The sequence below is a fragment of the Vulpes lagopus genome, chromosome 13 (genome assembly GCF_018345385.1).
Source record: "Vulpes lagopus strain Blue_001 chromosome 13, ASM1834538v1, whole genome shotgun sequence".
Lineage (NCBI taxonomy): Eukaryota > Metazoa > Chordata > Mammalia > Carnivora > Canidae > Vulpes > Vulpes lagopus.
In genome coordinates this window covers 5,051,808-5,074,395 of record NC_054836.1, presented here as the reverse complement: position 1 = coordinate 5,074,395, position 22,588 = coordinate 5,051,808, and the positions used below count along the sequence as shown (strand labels likewise).

The window sequence follows — 22,588 nt, the reverse complement described above, 5'->3', positions numbered from 1 at the left end:
TACTTATGAGAGTTTTGATCACTGCCGATCCCCGCCTTCCACTGAGTCGACCTCTGTCTTCTTTTACAGGTTGGGTAGAAAGGGAGACTTGTTCTTATTTCACCCTGCTTTCTTCCATATCCTATATGTGATTTATAGTAAAACCCTGTGCCATGTGTCCTCAGGGGCCAAATCACGGGTCCCACAATTCTTTTCTTTTGCAACAGAAACAACAAAAGTCTGGCCCTTGTGAATGAAAATCTTGTTTTCTGCCTCAGACTTACACAAACCCATGTGGCTTCTTCAGAGTACCTGCCTCCCCCTGAGGGCAGGACAAATAGGCCCACCATCCCTGCTCCCCAAAGGTGGAGGAAGACAAAAGCTATAAGGAGCTTCCGGATACAGTGGAGGGCACCTCATTTGTATCTCAAAATATCATTCCCTGCTCTTCTTTAAATAGAGTCCTTACTTAGTAAATGCCTGCCCTGGACTAACTGTTCGGTGCCTGACAACCATGGTGACTATGGGTAAAGAAGAAAGAGGATTCCTCTTCCTGGATGTGTGATGCTTTGCTGTGCTGCCCCTGACTGGCTGTGACTCTGCCCCCGAGACCAGGGGAGACTGGGAGGGTGCTCAGTCTTCCCTTAGAGGATGAATGGGATCTTCTAAATGGGAGCCACTGAAATGTGCCCCTGCCTGTCTACACAGTATGGGAAATGAAACAGGAAGTGGACGAAGTCGCCTATCTGTACCCACCTATCCCTCGTGGTGCCAGAAACGCCACCACTGGAGATCCAATCCTTTTAATCAAACATTGTCCCCTCCAGGATCATCTTAGAGTGTAAACACCAAGGGGACAATGTGTCTATCAGCAGCTCCCGGAGACTGAGTTATCTATTCTGGGCCTGGAGAACATTGCAGGAGGAAGAAATACGAGGTCTGCTAGCCCCCTCAGCCTCCTGAATTCCTGAGGTGTGAAGAGGCATTTCAAGCTGCCCAAAGGCATCCGTGGCCAGCACCAGAGGCCGCCAAGCCTGTTCAAACTCGTATTTATTTGCTAAGGGGCCAGGGTAAGTGTGTGGGGAAGAGGATATACAACTTGGGCTTCAAGAGGAGCCTCTCAGGCCTGGGGGTAGGAAATGAACGCTCCCGCTCTGCCCTCAGTGCTGTTGCTAGTAGGGGTGATTCAGGGTGTGCTCCATGATGGTCCGAAGCGCCAGCCATGTCTCCTGGGCCGTGGGGATGATCTGAGAGGCCGGCAGCAGGAAGCCGTAGCGCCCCGTGTCCCGGAGCTCGAAGGTGAAGGAGTACTTGATGCCATTGTCATAGGCCCAGTCGACGGTGATCCCGCTGGCCATGTCTGGATATAAAAGGGCAAAGAAATGCCCCCCAGAGGAAGAACAGGGTGTGGGCCTAAAGTGCAGAGGCATCCTGAGCAGAAACTAGCCCTGGGGGCCAAACCCCAACCTACCCCAGACAACAACAAGCTTCTGGACCGAGCCTCAACCTGGGCCACACCCTGCCTACCCTCCCCAAATGAGGGCACCTCATTTGTATATCAAAATATCATTCCCTTCTCTCCTTTAAATAGAGTCCTTACTTAGTAAATGCCTGCCCTGGACTAACTGTTCAGTGCCTGACAACCATGGTGACTACGGGTAAAGGAGAAAGAGGATTCCTCTTCCTGGATGTGTGATGCTTTGCTGTGCTGCCCCTGACTGGCTGTGACTCTGCCCCCCGAGACCCTGCCTACCCTCCCCTTGCTCTGCCCCTGCCTACCCTCCCCTTGCTCTGCCCTTGGCCAAAAAGAAAGCTCCACAAGGACCCCACACTGGAGATCTTCTCCTTCAAGGGACATCACAATAAGCCCGACACTGGGAGCTGGACATTAATGGATGCTGCAGAGAAATAGCTGCCGGATTCTGGGTACCACTGCTCATCCCTCTATTCAGATGTGGAAACCAGCTCTGACCCAGCCTGGTTAGATCTCCGGCACTGCCCTGTGGCCATGTCTGGATATAAAAGGGCAAAGAAATGCCCCCCAGAGGAAGAACAGGGTGTGGGCCTAAAGTGCAGAGGCATCCTGAGCTCTGATGGTCAGCACAGAGCCTGTACCTCCTGACCCCAGGTGGGGGTGACACCTACAGCAGCAGCCAGGGGGGGGAGGCACACTCACAGAGGGTGGTGCTGATGCTGCCATAAATGTACTCGATCCCGTGGACTTGATACAGGGCCTGCACTGCGTCCTTGGCAAGATTGTACTGCGAGATTATGTCCAGAGGTGAGGCTGGGGCTCCCCACACTCCCACACCCTCACCAACTGCTGAGAAATAAGAACTTAGGAGTCCTGGAAGTTGAATGAGTCCATGGGAAGGGAGCACAGTGGCTCCGGCATTGAATTTGACCACATGTGAGAACAACAAGCTCTCCCCCTCCTCCCTACCACACGGTCAACAGGCCCAGATCCTTGTTTCAGAGTGAGGGCCTGAACCTCTGGGGGTCTGCCTGATGCCTCCTCCAAACCCCAGGCAACCAGTCTCACCAACTCCTTCTGGTTTGGAACAGGCTCCAGTGAGTGGCCATAAGGGTACATGAGCATCTGAGAGTAGCTGTGAATGGAGATCAGAGCCTTGATGTTCCCATGGGCAGTGATGAAGTCCACAATGGCAGCCACCTCCGGCTCTGACTGAGCAGAGGGCCCATGATAAGTCTCTGAGCAGGGGTTGTTATTAGAACCATTTCCTGGAAGAAAAAGAAAAGCACTCAGAGGTTTCAAATTCCTGGGTTTGGGAAAGACTTAATGCTCACAAAATAGCCAGGTATTCTTCGAGTTTTCCCGGCCTCCTTTGCAGCTTGGTCGAGGCCATGTGACTGCTTCTGACCAACGAGAATGTGAGCAGTAACGATGTGTCACTCTTCATTTGAGGATGTTAAGAGCAGGCATGACTTCCCCACAGTCTCTTCTGTCTCTATGGTTGGAAGCAAAAAACTCTAGGTGGAGGAATCTTTGGAAGAAAGCTGCCAAGGAAAGTTACCTACCCACACTGGACTTCATGTATGTGAAAAATAAACTTTTACTGCATGGAGCCACTGAGATTTGGATGGGTATTTATCACTACTGCATCCTCTAGTCCAATACATCAGAGGAGTGCAGCCACACCATGATTCAGCAACTCTGTGGGCCTTGTAGAGAGCACCCTCGACTTGTCCTTTGCTTAAGTCTTGACCCATTCCATAGAAAAGGACTGCTTCAGTGGCTGCCTTCAGAGGAAACGCTAGGTCTCCACCCTTGGCTTCCTCTACGAGCGGCGACTCCTCTGAGCTGACCCTTCTCTGCTGACCGTTCACTGCCAGGCAGAAGGCTTGGGTCAGTTGAGTGCTCAGACTTAGTATCTGCTCAGGATTTGCCACAACCATGGCCCCAGGAGCAACATGGACTCGGGGCCAGAAAAAGAGCGAACAGATCCTCATAGCTGCTTGAGGCTGGCCTGAGAGCCACAGATGTAAAGAGCCTTTGACAATTCTTGGGGACCTCAGTTTAGGGACAGGAGCTGAGCTTCTATGTTGTTCACAAATTTAATGTGTTCCCATCTCCTAGATTCTTTGCTCTCCATCTCTTTTCTTCCTCTCACCCTCCTCTTCTGTCTTCTTCTCCTCCCCAAGGGCCATGTCATGGAGGGCTGTGCTGTGGGCTGGTCACGATTTGTGGGTTAGCAACACATTTGGAAAGAACCATCACAGTTTCTCCTCTCCCTCCTCCTCCCTGAAATGACTGCACACAAGCCCGATGCAGAGGTCAGGGATCACCTCAACTTCTGAATCCTCTTGAGGATGCCAGAGCACCCACCCCAGACCCGCAAGGCAGCGCGTGGCCAGAGAGCTGGGGAGCTGGCCCAGGGACCGGTTGAGATGCTGCGCTAGGGTTGCAGCAAACCAGTCCTCCCCGAGAGTGCAGGTAAGGGCACCATGAGTGGGAGGGATGGTCTACAGATTACTCATTATGCAGCAATTAAATTAAGGCAATGATAAAACCATAAACAAAATCTTCCTGCCTGAGTCACCAACCCAGACACACACTATTTCTGTCCACCGGCAGGCCCAGAGGCAGTTCTGTCACCGGGCAGTGCATCCCTCCTTGGTCTGCAGGTCCCTCCTGGAGTGAGGACCCTGCTTAGAAGGGGATGTGCCTGCAGGAAGCAAGGGTGAGGACCAGCCCCACAGGCTGGACAGTAGCCCTGTTTGTTGTGTCTGCCGGGAGCTTCTGCACCTGCTCCACTTGATGAATGACAAACAGCAACAGATGAGCAGAGCAGGGGAGGCTGAGAGCTTTGTCTGCGTTTGCAGCCCACGCATGGAGAGCGGTTCCCCTGCCAACGACCAGGTGGCTTTGCCCAAATATGGAGAAACACTTCAGGCCATTAGTTCTGGTTTGAGCTAAGCAGCATAAACTAATCTTCCCCTGACCAAATGGGAATTAGCTGCCTGCCTCTCTCTGACGTTCACAGTCCAAGTCCTCTGAGCCTGCCTGTGTCACAAGTACCTGCTAATGGATTCATTAGCTATTTATTTTTCCTCCTCTGAAAATGTAATTTGTAGCAAAGGGAAATCTCTGGAAGGACATGGTAAATTATTAAAAACAGTAATCTTTGGGTAGGGGGATTATGGGAGGTTTTAGTCCCCTCTGAGCTTTTTTCCCCCATATATTTTGTTGTTGTTGTTACATTGTGTATATACTGATTCCCCCACTCTATCCCCACCCCCACGGTGAAACACACACAAGTTATTTTCTTTAAGAGGTCATTTGCCTTTCCCTAGCTGGTCTATCTTGGGGGTCCACAGGTACTCGCTTCAACCAGTTCTGAGGGGCCCACGTGAATGCCCATATGAGGCAAGTGTCTGGTCATCTGGAGGTGAGAATGTCTGTTTTTACACAGCTGTGTTGCACAAGCAACAACACACACAGTGCCAGATTCTCAGACAACCCCCACATCACAAGCTAAGAGCCTCCCTCTGGATGCTTCAGATGCTCATTTTTCAATGAGAACAGACTGAAAGAAGCCAGATTTTCAAAGTGATGGGCAGATCTAGAATGTTCCATCTCATTAGTTTAGCCACCCATCTCTGGATCTGCTTTTCAACAGCAATGGCACCTTCTCCTGCAGAGTCAAACTTTACGCAGTATACCAGGTGCTGCATCCAGAGCCTGAAGGCTGTACCCTTACAACCTGTCTTGGTTAGACCCAGTATCCCACCATCAAATGACTGCATTCCTCATGGTCTCTAGGCTTTCTGGAGGCCTCAGTTTCCCCATCTAGTTCCTAGGCCCCTGGCATGGTAAGGGAGATCATTGGGAAGAACACTCGAGGAACTTGGGAGGAAGCTGTCCACCTCTGCCCAGAACAACAGGACCCTGCAGATCTGCAGCAGCTCGTCAGCCCAGGATTAATTACAAAGCAACTGGGAAAACACAGACACATGCATACACAGCAGCCTCAAGTCAGTGTTGATGATAAGAAATTGGCTTATTCTATATTAAAACTATTGTTCTGCCTGGCCAAAGGGCAAATTTCTGGTCGTGGCTCTCAGGAAATGAGTTTGGAGGCATTTTCTTTTGGTGGACTCCCTATTAGGAAGGGCTAGAAAGATTCCGGGGGCCTATTTAAACTCTGAGTCCTGAACAACTAGCAAGACCATCTTGTACTTCTTGAAGGTACAACCTGAAGGCTATCTTCCATATTTAGGACTCCACCCTTGCAGTTAGTTCCATGCAGGGAGCTGTTTCCCGTGTTTCCCACCAAGCTGGAGCCTATGCATACATTTACCACACGTGGGCCACCTCTCCTGTATCACGTGGCCCATCCAAAGCACGTGCTTGCCTGTCCCCAGCCATGACTCACTTGCATTACCTAACTACACTGCCTCCCAAATTATGTGTCCACATAACGTGACTGTGGGAGATGTGCCAAGGATCAAGGCCTTTTCCAGCCCACCCCCAGGTCCAGCAGACTGCCATACCTCCAAAGCCCGACTTCCAGTTCCTGTTAAGATCCACACCAATGCAGAAGACTCCAGGTCGAGTAGACTTGTTCTTCCGCCACAGGCGGTTCTGAAAAAAACCCAGGGCAGGTGACATTCACCCCCTTTCCCAAGGGCCAGAGCCTCTGACATCCTGTCCTAGGAAGGCGGGTCTGGTGGGACAGAGAAGGCAGAGGGGAAGGACTCTCTAGGGCAGGATGGGGCTGGCATAAGGCTGGGTCAGGACTGCGGATCAGCTCATGGCTAAAGCCAGGATGTGTGGAGAGGCCTGTGGACAGGCACAGGTTGCCAACAGTGGTCTTCCTGGGCAGCAGGGCAAGGGTGGAAAGGCAAGAGCCAGAGCTGCAGGATCAGGGTTACCTGTCTGCCTTCGAGAGAGCCTCCCTCCACCTGGAGCCCCTGAGGGGCCTGTCCCCAGGGAACCTCAGTCCAGCTTTCCAAAGCTGCAGTTACCTTTCCTGCATCCCCCTAGAGCTGACCCTGACCCCTGACCCTCTCCTTCCCAAATGCCCTCACCATGCTGTGGGTAAATGCAAACCCATCAGGGTTGGTGACAATCTCCATGAAGATGTCCATGGCATTCAGTATGTTTGTCAGGGTGCGGTCTTTGCCATATTCATTGACAATCTGCAAGCAAGGGCAGAGTGGGTACAGGCAGAGGGATGGTAGGCACTGCTGCACTCTCCTCTAAGGCGGGTCAGGGCATTTGCACAGCCAGTGGCTGCAGGCAAGGGTGGCATCGGGCCATCAGATACATTCTTTGTGCAGAATTAAAGGCTTGGACAACTGGAAGGCAGAGGATAGATGTGGGCACTATGCTGCAAAAGGGCAGAGCACATGGCAGCTGTTCCAAAGGACAGGAGGGTAGAGAGCCCCTGAGTTTAAACAAGTATAATTTTTCAACTGGAGGCACCCTAAAATAGTCAAGTAGTCCCCACCCCTGCTCCACCCCAATCATTGGTGCTGACCTTCTTGGCTGTCCAGATGCCAGTGGCATGGGTGATCCACTCCCGGGAGTGGATTCCGGTGTCGATCCAGATGGCCCGGCGCTGAGAACCTCCAGTGCTGAACTGGGTAAAAGCACCAGGTCCCAAACAAGTTGGAACTGAGACAGCTTACAGGGCTGTCCCTGGGCTCCCAGAAGGAGGCCCCAGGTGTATCCTCACTGCCTGGGGTGGCCTTACGTACCCAAGAGGGGGACTGTGTGTGCAGGTACTTATGCACAAGTCCACCAAGTGCACATTTGTGGGACCCTGGTGACACAGTGGTACAAGTGCGCGTGGAGAGCCCAGTGATCCAGCTAGAAGCATGAAGCTTCCCAGACTTGAAGGGTTTCTCAAACTTTAAAGGGCACATGAATCCCCCAGGATCTTACTAAAATGCAGATTCTCAGTCAGCAGGTCTGGGGAGGGGTCTGTGGTTGGGCATTTCTAACAAGCTCCTGGAGATGCCGCTGAGGCGCCAGGACCACACTTTGAGTAGAAAGGTCTTACACAACATTAAAGAGAGAACACCGACAGCCCCTGGGGGAAGTCAAAGCAGGGACTGGGGAGGTCAGTCCCAAGTGAGAGGTGGATGCTTGACCCTTTGGAAGAACCCTCCAGGGCATTGTTGAGAGCGACAGCACTTGTCTGAGAACTAGATGTCACATGCCCTGTGCAGTTCACACTCCTGAGTGCCCTTCAAGGCACATTCTAAGAATTGTTTCCCAGTTGGTTCCATGCTCCTACCTATCCTGCCTCATTCACAACCAAGGGCATCGCTGCTGTCAAGTTTGACCCAACTCTGTTTCCAGTGGCCCCTGTGAAGGGCTGAGGGTGTCTCCCCACAGACTCAGGCCTATCTTTGGGGCTGCCTGAGCCAGATGACCTCAGTCATTTGTAAATGAGGCCTCTATTTACCTCTCTTCCCATTTAACAGATGAAGAAACCGAGGGAACAGAGAATGCCAACTCCCCCACATTCACATCCCAAAGGCAATGTGACGACTGCCACCTTGCAGTTCCATCTCCTTAGCAACCCTCCCACCTACTTCCTGACCCAAGACACGCCAGGTCATCATACTGTCACCTGTCCGTATCTATGAGGGTGGGTCCCTGAATGTCACAACCCCAGAGCTGTGGGTCACCTCAGGGCAGGAGTATACACATCTTCTCTGTCCCTAAAACTCCCAGCCAGCCACAGCCCCACACAAGTTCAATCTTATGCCAGAAGTTCTCACTGTAGAGTCTAGTGGTCAACACTGCCAGCTTTTATTTACCTTCAGAACAAGAATGGACCGATTTTCAAAGCTGTGGCCAATCCGAATTTTTGAGACAATATCTGAATGCTCAGTTACAAAGTTGTCAATCCAGCTATATATCTGACAGGAATGAAGTTTATCGGACAGGCAGTTAGGCAGGGAGAGGCAAACACCAAGGGTCTCCCCCGCCCCAGGTACCCCCCTTCCCTCATCCCACCCTCCTGAATGCTTTCCCACCTCCCTTGAGGATCTAGAAGAGCCCAGATGGAGAAGTGCACAAATCAAAGATACCCACCAGGCCTAAGGCAATGGGCTGCTGTCAGCCTGGATTCACAGGCAACTCAGCACACGCAGAGCTAAGCCCTTGCACATACTCACCTGCTCAGTCCCCAGGGTCAGCCTGCAAGGCTCTCTTGGGGTGGAAGTCTCTCTTGCTTCCATTCTTTTGGCCCAGTCAGGCCATTTGACAGACCCCACAGATCCTGTAGTGCTTTTCAGTCTTCTCGGCCCTTTTAGACTCTAAGCCCTTTGAAGGCAGGGTTATTTGTCTCCGATACCAATAAATACTGACAGGCCATATTAATCCTCTCCCTTTCTCTTTCAGTGGATATAACTGAATTACCAAATATATGGGGGAAAATGGATCTTCTCTTATAGGCCATGTGAATCTGGGAGAATAATGATGATGGTAACATAGTGGACCATATCAATATTACCACGTCCTTTACGTGAAAGTGGGACCTATGTTTTGAGTTTCTTTCTGGACTGGATGTGTCTATGTTCTCCTTTATAAACAAGTCACAATCAGTCATGCCCCCTCTAGCTGCCTGTAACTGTTATCAAGAATTCTCTCCAACTCTGCTCTTTCTCCCACAGACCTCGGAGTCTTTCATGAGTCTCTGCCTGAGTCTGGAGACCCTGAGAGCCCAGAGGGATGATGGAGCCCAGAGTCTGACTGGGGAGACCTACCTCCTCCAGAGTGTGGTAAGAGGAGTAGCTGAAGCTACTGGTGCTGCGCTCCAACCGGCGGGACCTCGCCATGGCTTCTCTCTCCTTGTCCAGCAGCACCTAGGAGATAAGAGCACATACTGGAAAGGAAGGGGAGGACTAGGCCAGGCGTGCCTCCTTGGAGCCCTGCTTCAGCTGGCTGTGCACAAAGACAGCACCAACACAGGTGAATGAGCCACCAGAGTGTGAGCTGCACAACAGGAGGTGATACAGTTGCTGAGTGATTCCGTGTGGCAAGCCGATATTCACACCACCATTTCCCCAATGAGCACGGGGTGAGGAGTCCAGAGAGCTGTGTTCCACATCTGCCACCAACTTGCTGTGGAGACCTGGCCTTAGTTTCATCAGCATGAACATTAGGACAGTAATACCTGCCCTGCCCATCTCATAGGACACAATGTAATGATGGATATGAAAATGTCTTAGAAAAGTGCTCATGATCTATTGCCAACATTGCTTTTGCCCTCTCAGAACACTGCTGATTCAAGCCCCAAGCTAATTCATGCACACTGGCCCCCCTAGAGGAGCAGAGGGCTCCCCTGACCTGTAACATCCACTCTACCCACAGAGAGTAGCCTAAACGATTGATGTCCAGACCATTTGTAAAGCCAGCTATGAACTAAGCTGCTCCAAATAATTATGGGATTAATGTGTCAACAGTGTTTTACTCACCATCTTAATGGCCTCTTAAACACAAGTATAAGTGAGCCAAAAGCAATGTCCTTATTGCTGTCCTTATTGGTATTATCTGAGGTTGGTACCCAGTCTTCATGGGGTACTTCCCACTGACCATAGGGAGGGCATATAGTTGGATTGGGTTGCTCTTCCACATCATTCTGGGATACTTTTCCCAGCTTGGGACTCAGTGAGGTAGGCAGGTGCCCTTCACCCAAGCCCATACCCTTACATTGGCACCCAGGGATAGAGACATCTCAGGATTCTGTGCTGACTTGCAGCATGGGAAGTACCTGGGCCCCTCTACTACAAAGGGTGAAGAGTTACCCTGGTTTGAGGTCTGGACACAGTCAGTCTTGATAATGCCTTGCTTCAGGCCAGAGCATTCTTTTTGTTTACCAGGCATCCTTCTCCTCATTATCTCTGTTGATCTGGTCAGATGACCAAATAACAGGCCAGGAATTAACTATTCATGTTTTAGAGATAAACCAGATTAGAGAGTTGAAGGGATTCAATGGCAAAGCCAACAAGGAGCAGGGGTGAGATAAGAACGCAGATACCCCAGTCCTAGCCTTGGGTCCCTTAGGGCTGGCTAGCTATCAAAACCAAAGGCTAGGGATGCCAGGGTGGCGCAGCGGTTTAGCGCCTGCCTTTGGCCCAGGGCGCGATCCTGGAGACCCGGGATTAAGTCCCACGTCGGGCTCCCGGTGCATGGAGCCTGCTTCTCCCTCTGCCTATGTCTCTGCCTCTCTCTCTCTCTCTCTCTCTGTGTGACTATCATAAATAAATAAAAATTTTTAAAAAACCCCAAAGGCTAATAAGAATAATAAACACATACTTAGAATATACATGATAAACATATATATGCACGCGCAAAAATAGATACACATATCTACAGGTATATACAGAGGTTTAGGTGCACTGACCCTTATGCTGTTGAAAATCCACATATAACTTTTGACTCCCCAAAACTTAACTACTAATAGCCTGTTGCTGACCAGAAACCTTACCAGTAACATAAACAATTAACATATATTTTGTATGTTATAGGTATTATACACTATATTCTTATAATAAAACAAGCTAGAAAAAAGAAAATGATATTACGAAAATCATAAGGAGGGGCGCCTGGTGGCTCAGTCAGTTTAACATCCAACTCTTGATTTCGACTCAGGCCATGATCTCAGAGTTGTGAGACTGAGCCTGGCATTGGGCTCCATGCCCAGCGTGGAGTCTGCTTAAGATATTCTCTCTCCCTCTGCCTCTGCTTGGCTCTATCTCTCAAATAAATAAAATCTTTTTTAAAAAATAGAAAATCATAAGGAAAAGAAAATACATTTATAGTATTGTACTGTTTTTATAAAAAAAAACAAACGTATATTCACACAGTTCAAACCCATGCTGTTCAAGGGTCAACTGTATTCTTATCTGTGTGTGTATGTGTATATGTGTGTACATACAGAAAGAGCAAGCAAATGTGTAAAATGTTAACAACAGGTAAAAAAAAGTCCATCATACTACTGTTGCAATTAAAAAGTGTTTTAAAATAATGAAGAAGCAATACCCCGAGCATTGGAAAACATGACACTAAAATGTCAAAAAAGACCAAAATGTAAACAATGTCTGTTGGAATGGAAAGATTATGATAATTTTAAGCAATTTGAAAATTTTCTCTGTTTTTACATTTTGGCAACATGCTTATACTAAAACAAGTATAATCTTCTAAATGAATAAATAATACTAAAGCAAAAATAAAAACCCCTAGTGGCAAAAATAAAGTAGAAGCCATGGAATTCTCAGTGTTGGCAGGGCCGGAAGAGAGGTACCCACCATCATCTCTGCAGTGGTCAGTGACCACTCACCCTGCTGCCCCAGTCAGCTTGCTCACAACCCTCAAGTGCCCAGATTTTTTTTTTAATTATTTATTTTTGAAAAAAAAAAATTATTTATTTTTGATAGTCATACAGAGAGAGAGAGAGAGGCAGAGACACAGGCAGAGGGAGAAGCAGGCTCCATGCACCGGGAGCCCGACGTGGGATTCGATCCCGGGTCTCCAGGATCGCGCCCTGGGCCAAAGGCAGGCGCCAAACCGCTGCGCCACCCAGGGATCCCAAGTGCCCAGATTTAAAAGTGGAACTGGAGATCAAGTTCTTGGGCCTCGTTGTCTTTTCTTTTGGAGCACCCAGTGCACCTTAGGCAATTGTGATTGCAATGTTTTCTGCCCTAACTGGCTGGGCTGGGGACATTCTTACTTGGGCAAAGCTGGCATTGCTGGTTGAGTGAGGGAAGACTGGACGAGCTTTGATCCTTGTTGGCACAAGCACCACCCCAGGAAGTTCTAACAAAAGGGACTTGTCTTCTCCCAGGAAACCAACGGAAATCTCAGCAGCCTACCATGACCAATGCGTGCCCATCACTCTGGGCCGGGTGCAACCAGCTGTGGCGAGCAGCTGCAGGGGAGCAAGCAGGCTGGGCTAGTGGCCCCCAGAAGTGCCACTCTGGCCCCACCTGAATGAAGGGCCCCTATGTCCGACTTCCCAGGGATCCTGAGGCAGTGGGTAAAGGTGGAAGACCGGACCAGAGGACCCAACTCTTCCCACACACCTCAGGGACACCCACAAGAACACAGCTCCCGTGAGACTGTTCTTTGTTCCACAGAATAGCTTGGGGGCACATGGGAAATCGGCACCACACCGCAAATCACTTTCCAAACACCCTCACAGGCTTGTGAATGGATCTGACACCCGCTTACAAATTGGGAATGCTCGGGCCTCACAGCTGGGCCCCAATTCCAAGAACACTAATCCACCCTGGCCTGAAAAAGACACAGATGTTTGCTCCCTTCACGGGCTGAGGGAAGGAGATGGGAGAACTAAGAATGCGGTCTTGCCACAGGCTCGGGAAGCCTAATTACAGCCCTGTCAAGGCTTCTCAGAGGAAAAAAGAAACAACTCCGAAGTCAGCCATTTGCCTCCTTGGAAGCCATAACCTGACAAGGAAAGTAATACCTTGGTGTGAATTAATTTATGACAGGGGTGAGGAAGGCCGGGAACACAGAGCAAAGAAGAGCACCTCCAGGATAGAGGGGAGGGCGTGAGGACCGAGCAAGGTGCCCCGGGGATGTGACACTGGTGCCTGAAGGGAATGGGCAGCTGAGCTCCAACCACACCCGGCAAATGGGCCCCACTCCAGGTAACAGCGGACGGGGAGCATCTCAGCAACCCCCAACCCCACCCCTCACCCACCCCCTGCTCTGGGACAACAGCATCACCTCTGCTCATATGTCCCTGGCCTTCTCTTCCAGGCCTGACATTTGCAGTAGCAGCTGCCTGGCGGGCAGCAACTGCCGTCCACGCTTCCATGCTGGTGGCTACATACAGATCTGGGGTTTTTGGAATGGACCCCCTCAGAGATCAAGGCTGAAGGGTGACTCCACTGCCCAGGAGGCAAAGTTAAAACCACCCACACCAACAATAATGGCAGCTGCTGAGGAAGCAGATGGGCACAAGAGCAGCAAGTGCAGGGCCTGTAGCCAGGCTGCCTCAGGTTGAATCCTGATGCCATCACTAATGGGCAAGTCACTAATCTCTTGGTGCCTCGGTTTACCAGAGTGCTCATCTCTCTGTGCCTTCCTAAAGTTATCACATGTACACATTCTTTAAAGTGCTCTTGTGAGGATTAGAACGGTTAGTAAGTGTAAAATGCTTGACACCATGCCTGGCATGTAGCTATGATGATGATGAGGAGGAGGATGGCAGGGCAAACAGTAATTCCTGGGGTAACTCCAGGACTCTGCGATGGAACAGTCATGACCAGGCATGAGCCGAAAACCTGGATTCCTCCAGAGAGAAGTGGTATCTGAAGGACCTGGATGGCGGACGGCGCCCTTTAATGGTCCGTTGAGGGTGTCGATCAGCAACTGGCCACCTCCCAGAACCAACAAAAGGGCCAGCCCTTCTCTCTCTGTTCCCCCTTGGTGCAGGGGGACTTTGCCTCTCCCTCGGATCCTTGCCCATAACTGCTCCCTCCCTCCCTTGCCTTCTCCCACTCATCCCTGCCTGGTCTCCTCTCCTTTTAAGAGATGCTGTCCAACCCCACCCCAGCCACCATGACCACTTTTTAATCTCTTCTTTTCAGTGAATGAGTGTTGAGCACACATTGGGTACTAATTATGTGACAGGCAACGAAACAAGATTGCCTGCCTTCATGGAGCTTACAGTCTGGCAGGGTAGACAGACAATAGACATCATAATGACATAAATTAGATGGGATATTAGAAGGTAGTAAGTGTCAAGGAGAAAAGTGATGCAGTGAAAGGAGGGAAGGAATTGGAGAATGTAGGAGAAGAAGGGTACAGTTTAAAATAAGGTGAAAAGGTGATCTGTGAATAGGTTTTGAAAGCAGTGAGGGACTAAGTCACACAGATATCTGCAGAAACAGCATTCCAGTCATAAGGACCAGGAAGTACAAAGGCCCTAAGGTATGAATCTAGTCAAGGGCCTTGATGCAGGAATGGATCAGGCAAGTTCAAGAAACCTTAAGGAGTTGCAAGTGTCTGGAGCAGAGTGAGCAAGGGGAGAGCAGTCAGTGGTGTGGGGGTGGGGCATAGATAATGTGGCACCTAACAGCCATTTTAAGGCTTTTACTCTGAATTGGGAAGTCACTGAGGGTTTTAGGCAGAGAAGTGATATAATATATAATACTAATAATTGCAAAGGACACCTCTGAATGATGTTTTAAGGCTAGGTAACAAGGAGGCAAGGGTGGTGCTGGGAAGAGCAGTTCAAAACTCTTGGAATAATCCAGGTGTGGAACTGATGGTTATCTGGCCCAGGGTGGCAGCACAGAATAGTAAGATACCAAAGGGAGAGCTGATGGGGATTTGCTGATGAACTGAACGTGGGATGTGAGAAAGGAGTCAAGGATGACGCCAGGCTTCTTGTCTGAGTGACCAGAAGAATGGCATTGCCATTTCCTGAGATGGAGAAGGCTGTGGAGAAGCAGGCTGGGGGTGGGGGTACTCAGTTTGAAACAGTGAAGTTTGAGATGTCCATTAGGCAGGTAGGAGGTGATGTGGAGAAGGTGGTAGGATATAGGTGCGGGGCTGCAGTTCAGGTCGGATGTGGGAGTCTGGCTGGAGTTATAAGTATGAGAATATTCAGGGGGCTGAAGGTTTTCAACACCATGATCTTGGACAAAGGGATAGAGGAGAGGTCAAAGGACAGAGGTGGGAAACAGGAAAACAACATGCAAGGAGCAGCCAGTAAGATGGGATAACTCCAGAGAGTGCAGCATTCTGGAGGCCAAGACAGGACATATTTCAAAAGAGGAGAAAGTGACCAGTTGTGCTGAAAAGTGAAGGAACAATGGGAACTCAAAGTTGACCACTGAGTTGGATCTAGGAGCTGTGGGTGATGACATCAAGGACTGTTTCGCTGATGTGAGGGATGGACAGTCCACCCAAAGTGAGGGATGAAGATGACAGGTATAGTCCACCTTTTCAGGGGTTTTGCTATATGGGGAACCAGAGAAATGGTGTGATGGCTGGAGGTGAGGGGAAGGGATCAAGAGTGGATTTTTTCAGGGCAAGAGAAATAAGTCTATATCTGTATGCTAATGAGAATGATCCGGTAAGGGAAGGGGGGGAATTGGCAAAGGAATATTTACACTAAATTGTGTTTTGCTCTCGATGCTCAGAGCTTGGTGGTTTTTGTTTTCTCCTTTGTGCTTTCCCCTATTTTCCAAATTATCTAACATGAATATTTATTAATTTTGTAATCAGAAAAAAGCCATTAAAATCCACAGAGCTGATTGCTCAAGTGAAGCTTTTCCATGGTGACTCATCCTAGAGAAAAAGAAAGAAGAAAGAAAGAAAGAAAGAAAGAAAGAAAGAAAGAAAGAAAGAAAGAAAGAAAGAAAGAAAGAAAGAAAGAAAGAAACCACACCAAAACCAAAGGGCTGAGAAATGGGGGAGGTGAAGAAAAATTAAATGCAAATAGAGCTCTCTCTGAATCAGATAATTTCTTGCCTGGCCCACTGCAATTTCCTCAGCACCCTCCTGCCTGTCAGTCTCTCCCTGCTCCTGTCCCCAACTCAACATTGTCATTGTCAGAGGGATTTTTCTTAAATGCAAATCTGATCATGTCAGAGCCCTCCGATGGCTCCCCTACGATTTCTGGGATCAAATCTCGACCTCTTCACCCAGCAGAGGATGCCCTTTGTGATCTGGTCGGGCCATCGCCAATCGGGGGCCCCCTTCCCCTCCAGGTCCCCCCTCGCCTGCTCTTCAGCCGCACTGTGCCCGCCGCCGTAATTACTGCCTTCTGAGAGCTGCGACGTGCAGTGCCTCTTGTCCTCGCTCCCATAGCAACCTGCTGCACTCCATCAGCACACTCATCCACTCCATTGTAATCACTGATTTACTCCTCTCCGCTCCCCACCCCCACCCCCACCCCGCCCCGGGCTCCTGGGTACAGGACCAGAGTTCTTCTCTTTATATTGCCTGCCCCTTGCACACAGTAGGCATCTCGGCATCAGTGAGTGGACTGAAGGAACCCATCTCTTCTACCTCAAGCAGCCTCCTGATCACAACTTGGGGGCGGGGGTGGAGGCTGGGGTACCCTTTCCTTCCTCAAAAATCTCTGGTGCCTCTGGCCAAAGCCAAAGCCTGCATCGAGGTTTTTCCAGCTCCCTCTCAGCCTGGTGGTACTGTCCAGCAAGCACATCCTTACTTCTCTCCTTTTCTTGCATCCATTCATTCATCTAACATTTATTAAGCCCCAAATGAGTGGCAGGTGCTATAGTAGGTGCTAGGGTTTCAGCCCCTAAAGATAGAGAAGGGGCTCGGGAGAGGGGGCTCTGAAGACAAAGACCAACATAATAGCAAGTTCTCTGTCTGGGCATGCTCTTTCTGAACCTGCCAATAGAGTAATTGTCGAGACAGTTGAGCACCCACCGAGCAAGAGACACTATGCCAAATACTGCGGGCTGAGAAGGTCCGGAAGATTCAGAAGAAATTTGGCCTGTGCGTCAATAACTGAAAATAAGGCGGGACGCCAACCACCTGAGTGGTGCAAAGCCTTCCCCTCCTGTTAGCGCCTCTGAGCTTTTCTCCTCCTGGACATCCTCCCCCTCCCTCATCACCACAAATCAACTCCACACAGCAGCCTCCCCCACCCCCAGCTCCCTCTAAGCCAAAATGGGATCTTAAGTTTGACAATTGGAGCTTGATGCAGTGCAGACAGAGCCAGTCTGTGGTGAAAGCCCTGCCTGGTGGAGGGCTGAGAGTCCAAGGCATCTTCCTGAGAGGGAATATAAAGCCCGCCCCCCCCCAACCAGAGAGGGATTCCAGGCCAGGAGTCACAGGAGAGGACAGGCTGAGGAGAATGAGGACGACAGCTCTGGAAGAGCCAGGGGGCAGGCTCAGAGGTGCATCTGGAGCCATTCCTGATGCGTGGAAATCAACGGGAAATTTTGAGAGACCTCTTCATATCTGTTTGCCAAATGCTGTGGGGTTTCCAGGGCACGGCAGAAGTAGGGAAATGCAAACTTCAAAATTTAGGCTTGGGCTAAAAATGAGAATTGAGTGCTATTTCTTTTGATGCAGTACCCTGTCTTGTCTGCGGGAGTCTCCCCCATTTTGGTTTGTGGGGGATTAATTAGAGAAAGAGCCTACCCCTCCATGTTGAGTGGCAAACACATAAGGTCTTTGAATGGACTGAAGGGGCCCAGCCCTGTGCTCGTATGGGAAGGGAATGCTCCTAACGTGTTGATCCCTTGGCATGTGGTGTCAAGTGTGTGTGCTCAGGGAGACTGTGCCCACACTCGGAGCCCTCAGAGATTAGTTGCCGCACAGCGTGGCTGGAGAGGAAGCAATGTGGATATGAAGCTATAGGTGCACAACAGTATGTGCAGAGGGGTGCAGCCAGAGAGGCCTAACCAGCACACTCTGCCCACAAGGACAGCTTTAAGAAGGAGGCTCCTTGGGATAGCCTTGAAGACAGAACAATGGAAATAAAATTTTATGATGTTCAGAAAAGACTGGAAGGGGCACTGATGAGTGGGGGTGGGGAGGTTGGCATGGCCTGGAGGAAGGCTCCCTCTGCCCTACCTGAGGGCGGGTTGGCAGTCACCTCTCCCAAAGTCATTCCCCTGGGAGCATCCTGCACAGGAGAGGTACCCAGTACTGAAAGCCTCATGGTATTGATGTTGGGAGGGAAACCACAGCAGGCTCACAGTCAGCTTCTTTCATCTCTGCCCACTTCTCTGGAGTGAAGGAGCTCTCTGGTATTGGATGGCTAATACATGGCAAGGACATGATGGTCAGAAAAGCCAAGATAGTTGTCCACAGCTGCCTTTCCCTCATGCCTAGGAAAGACCTGAGCTACTTCCTCTGTCTCCCTCCTCCCCACACTCCTCCGTTGCTTTGAGCTGCAAATCCCTCCCCAAGAGGACTCGCCCACAGTGGCTGCCATCACCACACTAGTCTCCCCATGGACTCTGTCCTAGACTTAAATAATATTCTCTGGGAAGTGTAAGGTTTCATTCTTTCCACAGCTGGTTCACAAGAATGCAGATGGAACCCCAGAAACAAGATGCCTGTTGGCTCTGGTTTGTTTTCCTCCATGTTAGGCCCAACCCAGCAAGGCATGTGGAAGGTGGGTCCCTTACTGTGGCACTGGGGCAGGACCTCACCTGGATGTCCTTTATCATGATGCTATAAGCAAGGCCATGAGACTCCAGGAAAGCTTTGATGTCTTTCAGTGCAGAGAAAGGAACTCTCATATCCACAGGGAGGCTGGGCCTGGCTGGGCCACGCCAGAAGTCCACCTTGGTCACAAAGGGAAGGAAAATAGACACGTTGACCACACTTCCTCCCGATCCTGTAGGCATCTTGGGTAGCCAGGTGGTCTTCTTCTCTTACACAGTTAAAAGGGCCCCAGTTTCGAAATGAAAACCCTAATGCCAAGCAGGAAAACAGAGGCAAACAAACAAAATCCCCAAACTGAGTTTCCCTCTGTAATTCCAAGTACCTTTATCTCTCAGCCTCAACCCACACACTGCAACTTCACTTGGACTCCTAAAGCCCTAAATGGTTGCTAAAAGCAAGCCAGCTCATCATATAGGGTATTAACATGGACAAGAACCGTGGTCAGAAGAGGGAGGCACCACTGCCCTCAAACCCTGGACAGGCATGAGGAACCCAATCCGGATTCCCACGTCATCCAAATGCAACGTCTGTTTTCCAATTTGTACAATGGAGAGCACTGTTATAAAGTGTTATGAGTCCCGGTGGATAGGGGTACTCAAACAAATCACGACAAGAGCTTTGGGCCACCTCCAGAAATATCTGGTTGTCTCAACAGTCCTCAAATGAAACCCTTCTATTATAACAGTTGAAGAAAATGTTTTCCATTGTGGAATACTTGCAGAGGACAAATGTTCTCGGAAACAAATGCTCAGCCTGACAGGGACAAACCCAAATAAAACACAGGTTTGCCAAGCTAAGCTATTTCAGTTGGGAAACAGATGTGTCCAGTCTGCACACTGCATGGCATCCCACCCGGAGACATATGTACTTCCTGTGTGGCTTCAGGGCATTCCAGTCACTTGTGAGGTAGCCTCTGACAGGGTCTGCAATAGCCCCCCATCTAGGACAGAGGAGAAAGCCAAGAAGGGCCACCCAACTTTCTGGGCAGAGTGTTCCCAATCTTTCCTGTAGAAGAGCCACATTTGATTTTCCACAGCGTTGTGATATTTGGCAGAGCTATCAGGGCAGGCAGGCTGGGGGTGGGGGGAGCAGGACAGGGGGCAGAAGGTGCGAGCCACTATAAGAGAATGTACAATGTGTTCCCCAGCCCTAAGGAGTCCGTACCTTCTGGGGCTTCAGGCCCTCCAGATCCCTGAGAACTGAAAGCTGCTTCTCATTTTTAGCCAAGACTCGAAGAACCTGGTCTCTGGAAGGACACAGGGAGGGCAGAGGGAGCTGTGGAGAGAGCTTCCTCGAAGGCTGGACTGCTGGAAGGAGGCTGAGTGAGAAGACACCAGGCCGAGGGCACCTGGCAGGAAGGCTGGGAGGCTAGAGAACTCTGAGCAGGACACATTGCTCTGGGAAGCACACAATCCTTCGGCCTGGGAGAGGGGCTGCTCCGGCCCAAGGACAGACCACCTAAGGGACTAGATGAACCCAGCACCAAGATGGGGGAGGAAGTACAGAAAAGGAATAGGGGGAATGGACGAGGGCTGGAGAACAAAAGGAATGAAGGGGTGAAAGGAAGGAATAGATACAGTGTCAGGGGAGACCAACAGAGGCCCCAAGAGCTCTTCATACAAGGGCTGGAACCACAGTCTGTCTAAATCCTGTGCCCTCTCCAGCCTTCTCTCAAGAGCTTGAGGACACAGAAGGGGAGCTCAGTCTCGCGTGACCTTAGGGAGGAAGCCGAGCCCCTTCCCATCCCACTGGAGTGGCTATGAGGCTGTGCAATTCAGCAGCCTGTCTGTGACATCCTGGCTCTGCCGCCCAGATGGCACCAGCTCCCTTCCTGGCTGGTTCTGGTATCGGGAAGAATGAAGCCCCTCTCTAATCACCATGATGGAGACACCATGGAATAGTGATCTTGGAAGGCTGAGAAACATGTTCCTAGAGGGCCTGAGTGGAAGATGCTTACTGTTATTCACAGGAGGACAATACTGCATCCCTATGGCAGGGACATACAGTCTTCTGGTGGTTACTTACTTCTTTAAGAATCAGGAAAGTTATAAACCTCTCCCCCAGAAAGAAAAGTAGATATGCAAACTATCTTACATATAATCAAGAATCGGGGGATTCTTGGAGCCCTGAAACTTCCCCTTGGGTCGCAGATTAAGAACTCATGTGGTGAGGGACAATGATATAGCTGCTTGTCCCGCCCTTGAGCATGAGCATGGGAGATTGAGGACCTGAATGGGAACTGAGGTCCCGATTCCCTCCACTTTGGCCAGGTCCCAGTAGGATAGACACCTCCCTCCCCTCCACACACACCTGGTCCCCAAACTCTCGACAGCCTTCCCCCGCCGCCCCCCCTCAGTTAAGGAGCAGCCACTCACCCTGTGAAATTCATTTGGCCCGAAGCTGCTACCATAATAAAACTGGAGACCAGGAGTGTCCACCTGTCCACAGGAGACGGGCCAGGGCACACACCTCCTCCAGGGGTACCCTGCATGCTTCTTCCTTCAGGTGAGCTTCAGGGGCTTTCCTCGCGTCCAGGCATGGTGGAGGCCTCAAGACAACGCAGCACCTAAAGGCAGGCAGGCCCGGCCTGAGAACGGGTGTTAGGCTTTCTCTGGGGAGACCTGGCGTGTGACTCCCACACCCAGGGCCTGGGGGAAGCTAGGGCCACCCCTCCTCACTGCTAGGCAAATCCCCGCCTGGGAAGAGGAAAGAGGGAAAGAGGAAGACGAGGCTCTTAGCTGTCTTTCCTCCTGGAGGATTGCTGGGCCAGCCTCTGGTAAACATCAAATCCTCCATCTAGGCAGAAAGATGAGAACAGCTAGAAGCCCAAGGAAACCACTCCTCTCTTCCTTCCTCATTGACCTCTCTTCCTATGCTCTCTTTCTCCCTCCCCATCCACTCACACTTCCCCTGGGCCATGTCCTCCTTACACATAAGGGTGCGGATGCCACTGCCACCAAAAGAAAGAACACTAGGTTTAGAGACAGACCGCGTGCTCACTTCCTGTCTGAAAGACCGAGGGCAAGGGCCCTAATCTCTCTAAATCTCAGTTTACTCATCAGTAAAATGGGGTTAATAATACCTCCTCTCCCTGCCTCACAGGGGTTTGGGGCGGGGGTAGGGTGGGGGGCTGGGTATTAGGTGAGACAACTTGGGTGAACTGGCTTGGTCAAGCCTGTAAAAACAGAATGTATTATTATTTCACAGCATTAACTCTTAGTCACAGCTGCTTCTTAGACCAGGATTCCAGTTGTAGGGGAGGGGGGAGGGGGACAGGAGGGAACGGAGAAGGGAACCGAGGAAACAGATCTATAGCATGAGAAGGAATTCAGTGAAGACTCCTTTCCTCTATCTTCAGCTGGTCGCCATCAGGCTGGCGCAGGTAGCGCATCCTCTGCTAGACACCAAGGTTACTGCAATCATTATGGTTCTCAACAGACAGCAGGGTCAATTTCTCGATCCTGCCGAAACCCCACACAGCCCCCTTTATGGTCTGGGAAGAGCAGGAATAAAGCCAAGGCCAGGATACAAAGCAGTCATATTGGAAGGGGAGAATGAAAGATGATGCCTGAATGGTAAATGAACCTAACAGAAAATCCACAGGAGGCAGAGGAAAAAGCAGAGGCTAAATCCAACAAAGTTGTTCAGCAGAGGACGTCAACAAAAGGCCACTTAACTGTCACCGGCGATTCTCAGAAGCCCCCCTCCCCATCCATACTTTCCCAGAATGGCCAATTAACTGGCCATGTGTGCAGAGAGGGGAGCTCTTTTATTGACAGGATGCCCTGCTCCCACACCCCACCGGACCTACTCCATTATTCTGTGGTTCAGCTGTTCAGATATGCCAAACTCTCCTAGAACCCTGGCTTTGGGAACTCTCAGACAGAAACATTAGCAAAGGCTTTAAGGACCTAGAGAAGAAAGCAATTAGGCTTTCCA

At 50.4% G+C, this 22,588-nt stretch overlaps 1 protein-coding gene across 2 annotated transcripts; it reads right to left on the bottom strand.

Annotated features, from left to right (window-relative positions):
• Window positions 1-1,151: 1,151 nt before the first annotated feature.
• Window positions 1,152-21,140, bottom strand: CPA5 (carboxypeptidase A5). 2 transcript variants are annotated; one of them, XM_041728047.1, is made up of 11 exons: window positions 21,025-21,140; window positions 19,814-19,895; window positions 18,634-18,768; window positions 9,226-9,324; window positions 8,275-8,376; window positions 6,984-7,085; window positions 6,532-6,642; window positions 5,995-6,085; window positions 2,522-2,721; window positions 2,156-2,240; window positions 1,152-1,339 (listed from the first exon to the last, which is right to left on the bottom strand). In XM_041728047.1, exons 1-11 carry the CDS (start codon window positions 21,138-21,140, stop codon window positions 1,152-1,154), a joined length of 1,311 nt encoding a protein of 436 aa, XP_041583981.1. The 2 variants fall into 2 exon arrangements, with proteins under 2 accessions (XP_041583981.1, XP_041583982.1); XM_041728048.1 differs by lacking the exon at window positions 2,156-2,240 and having other exon boundaries at window positions 1,166-1,339.
• Window positions 21,141-22,588: the final 1,448 nt, after the last annotated feature.

Coding starts and splice junctions, on each gene's coding strand:
- CPA5 (XM_041728047.1), bottom strand. CDS start 21,140: ATGCAGGGTACCCCTGGAGGAGGTGTGTGCCCTGGCCCGTCTCCTGTG. Junction 19,896..21,024: donor GGCCAAATGAATTTCACAGG/GTGAGTGGCTGC, acceptor GTGTCCTTCCAG/AGACCAGGTTCTTCGAGTCT. Junction 8,377..9,225: donor CTTACCACACTCTGGAGGAG/GTAGGTCTCCCC, acceptor CATTCCTGTCAG/ATATATAGCTGGATTGACAA.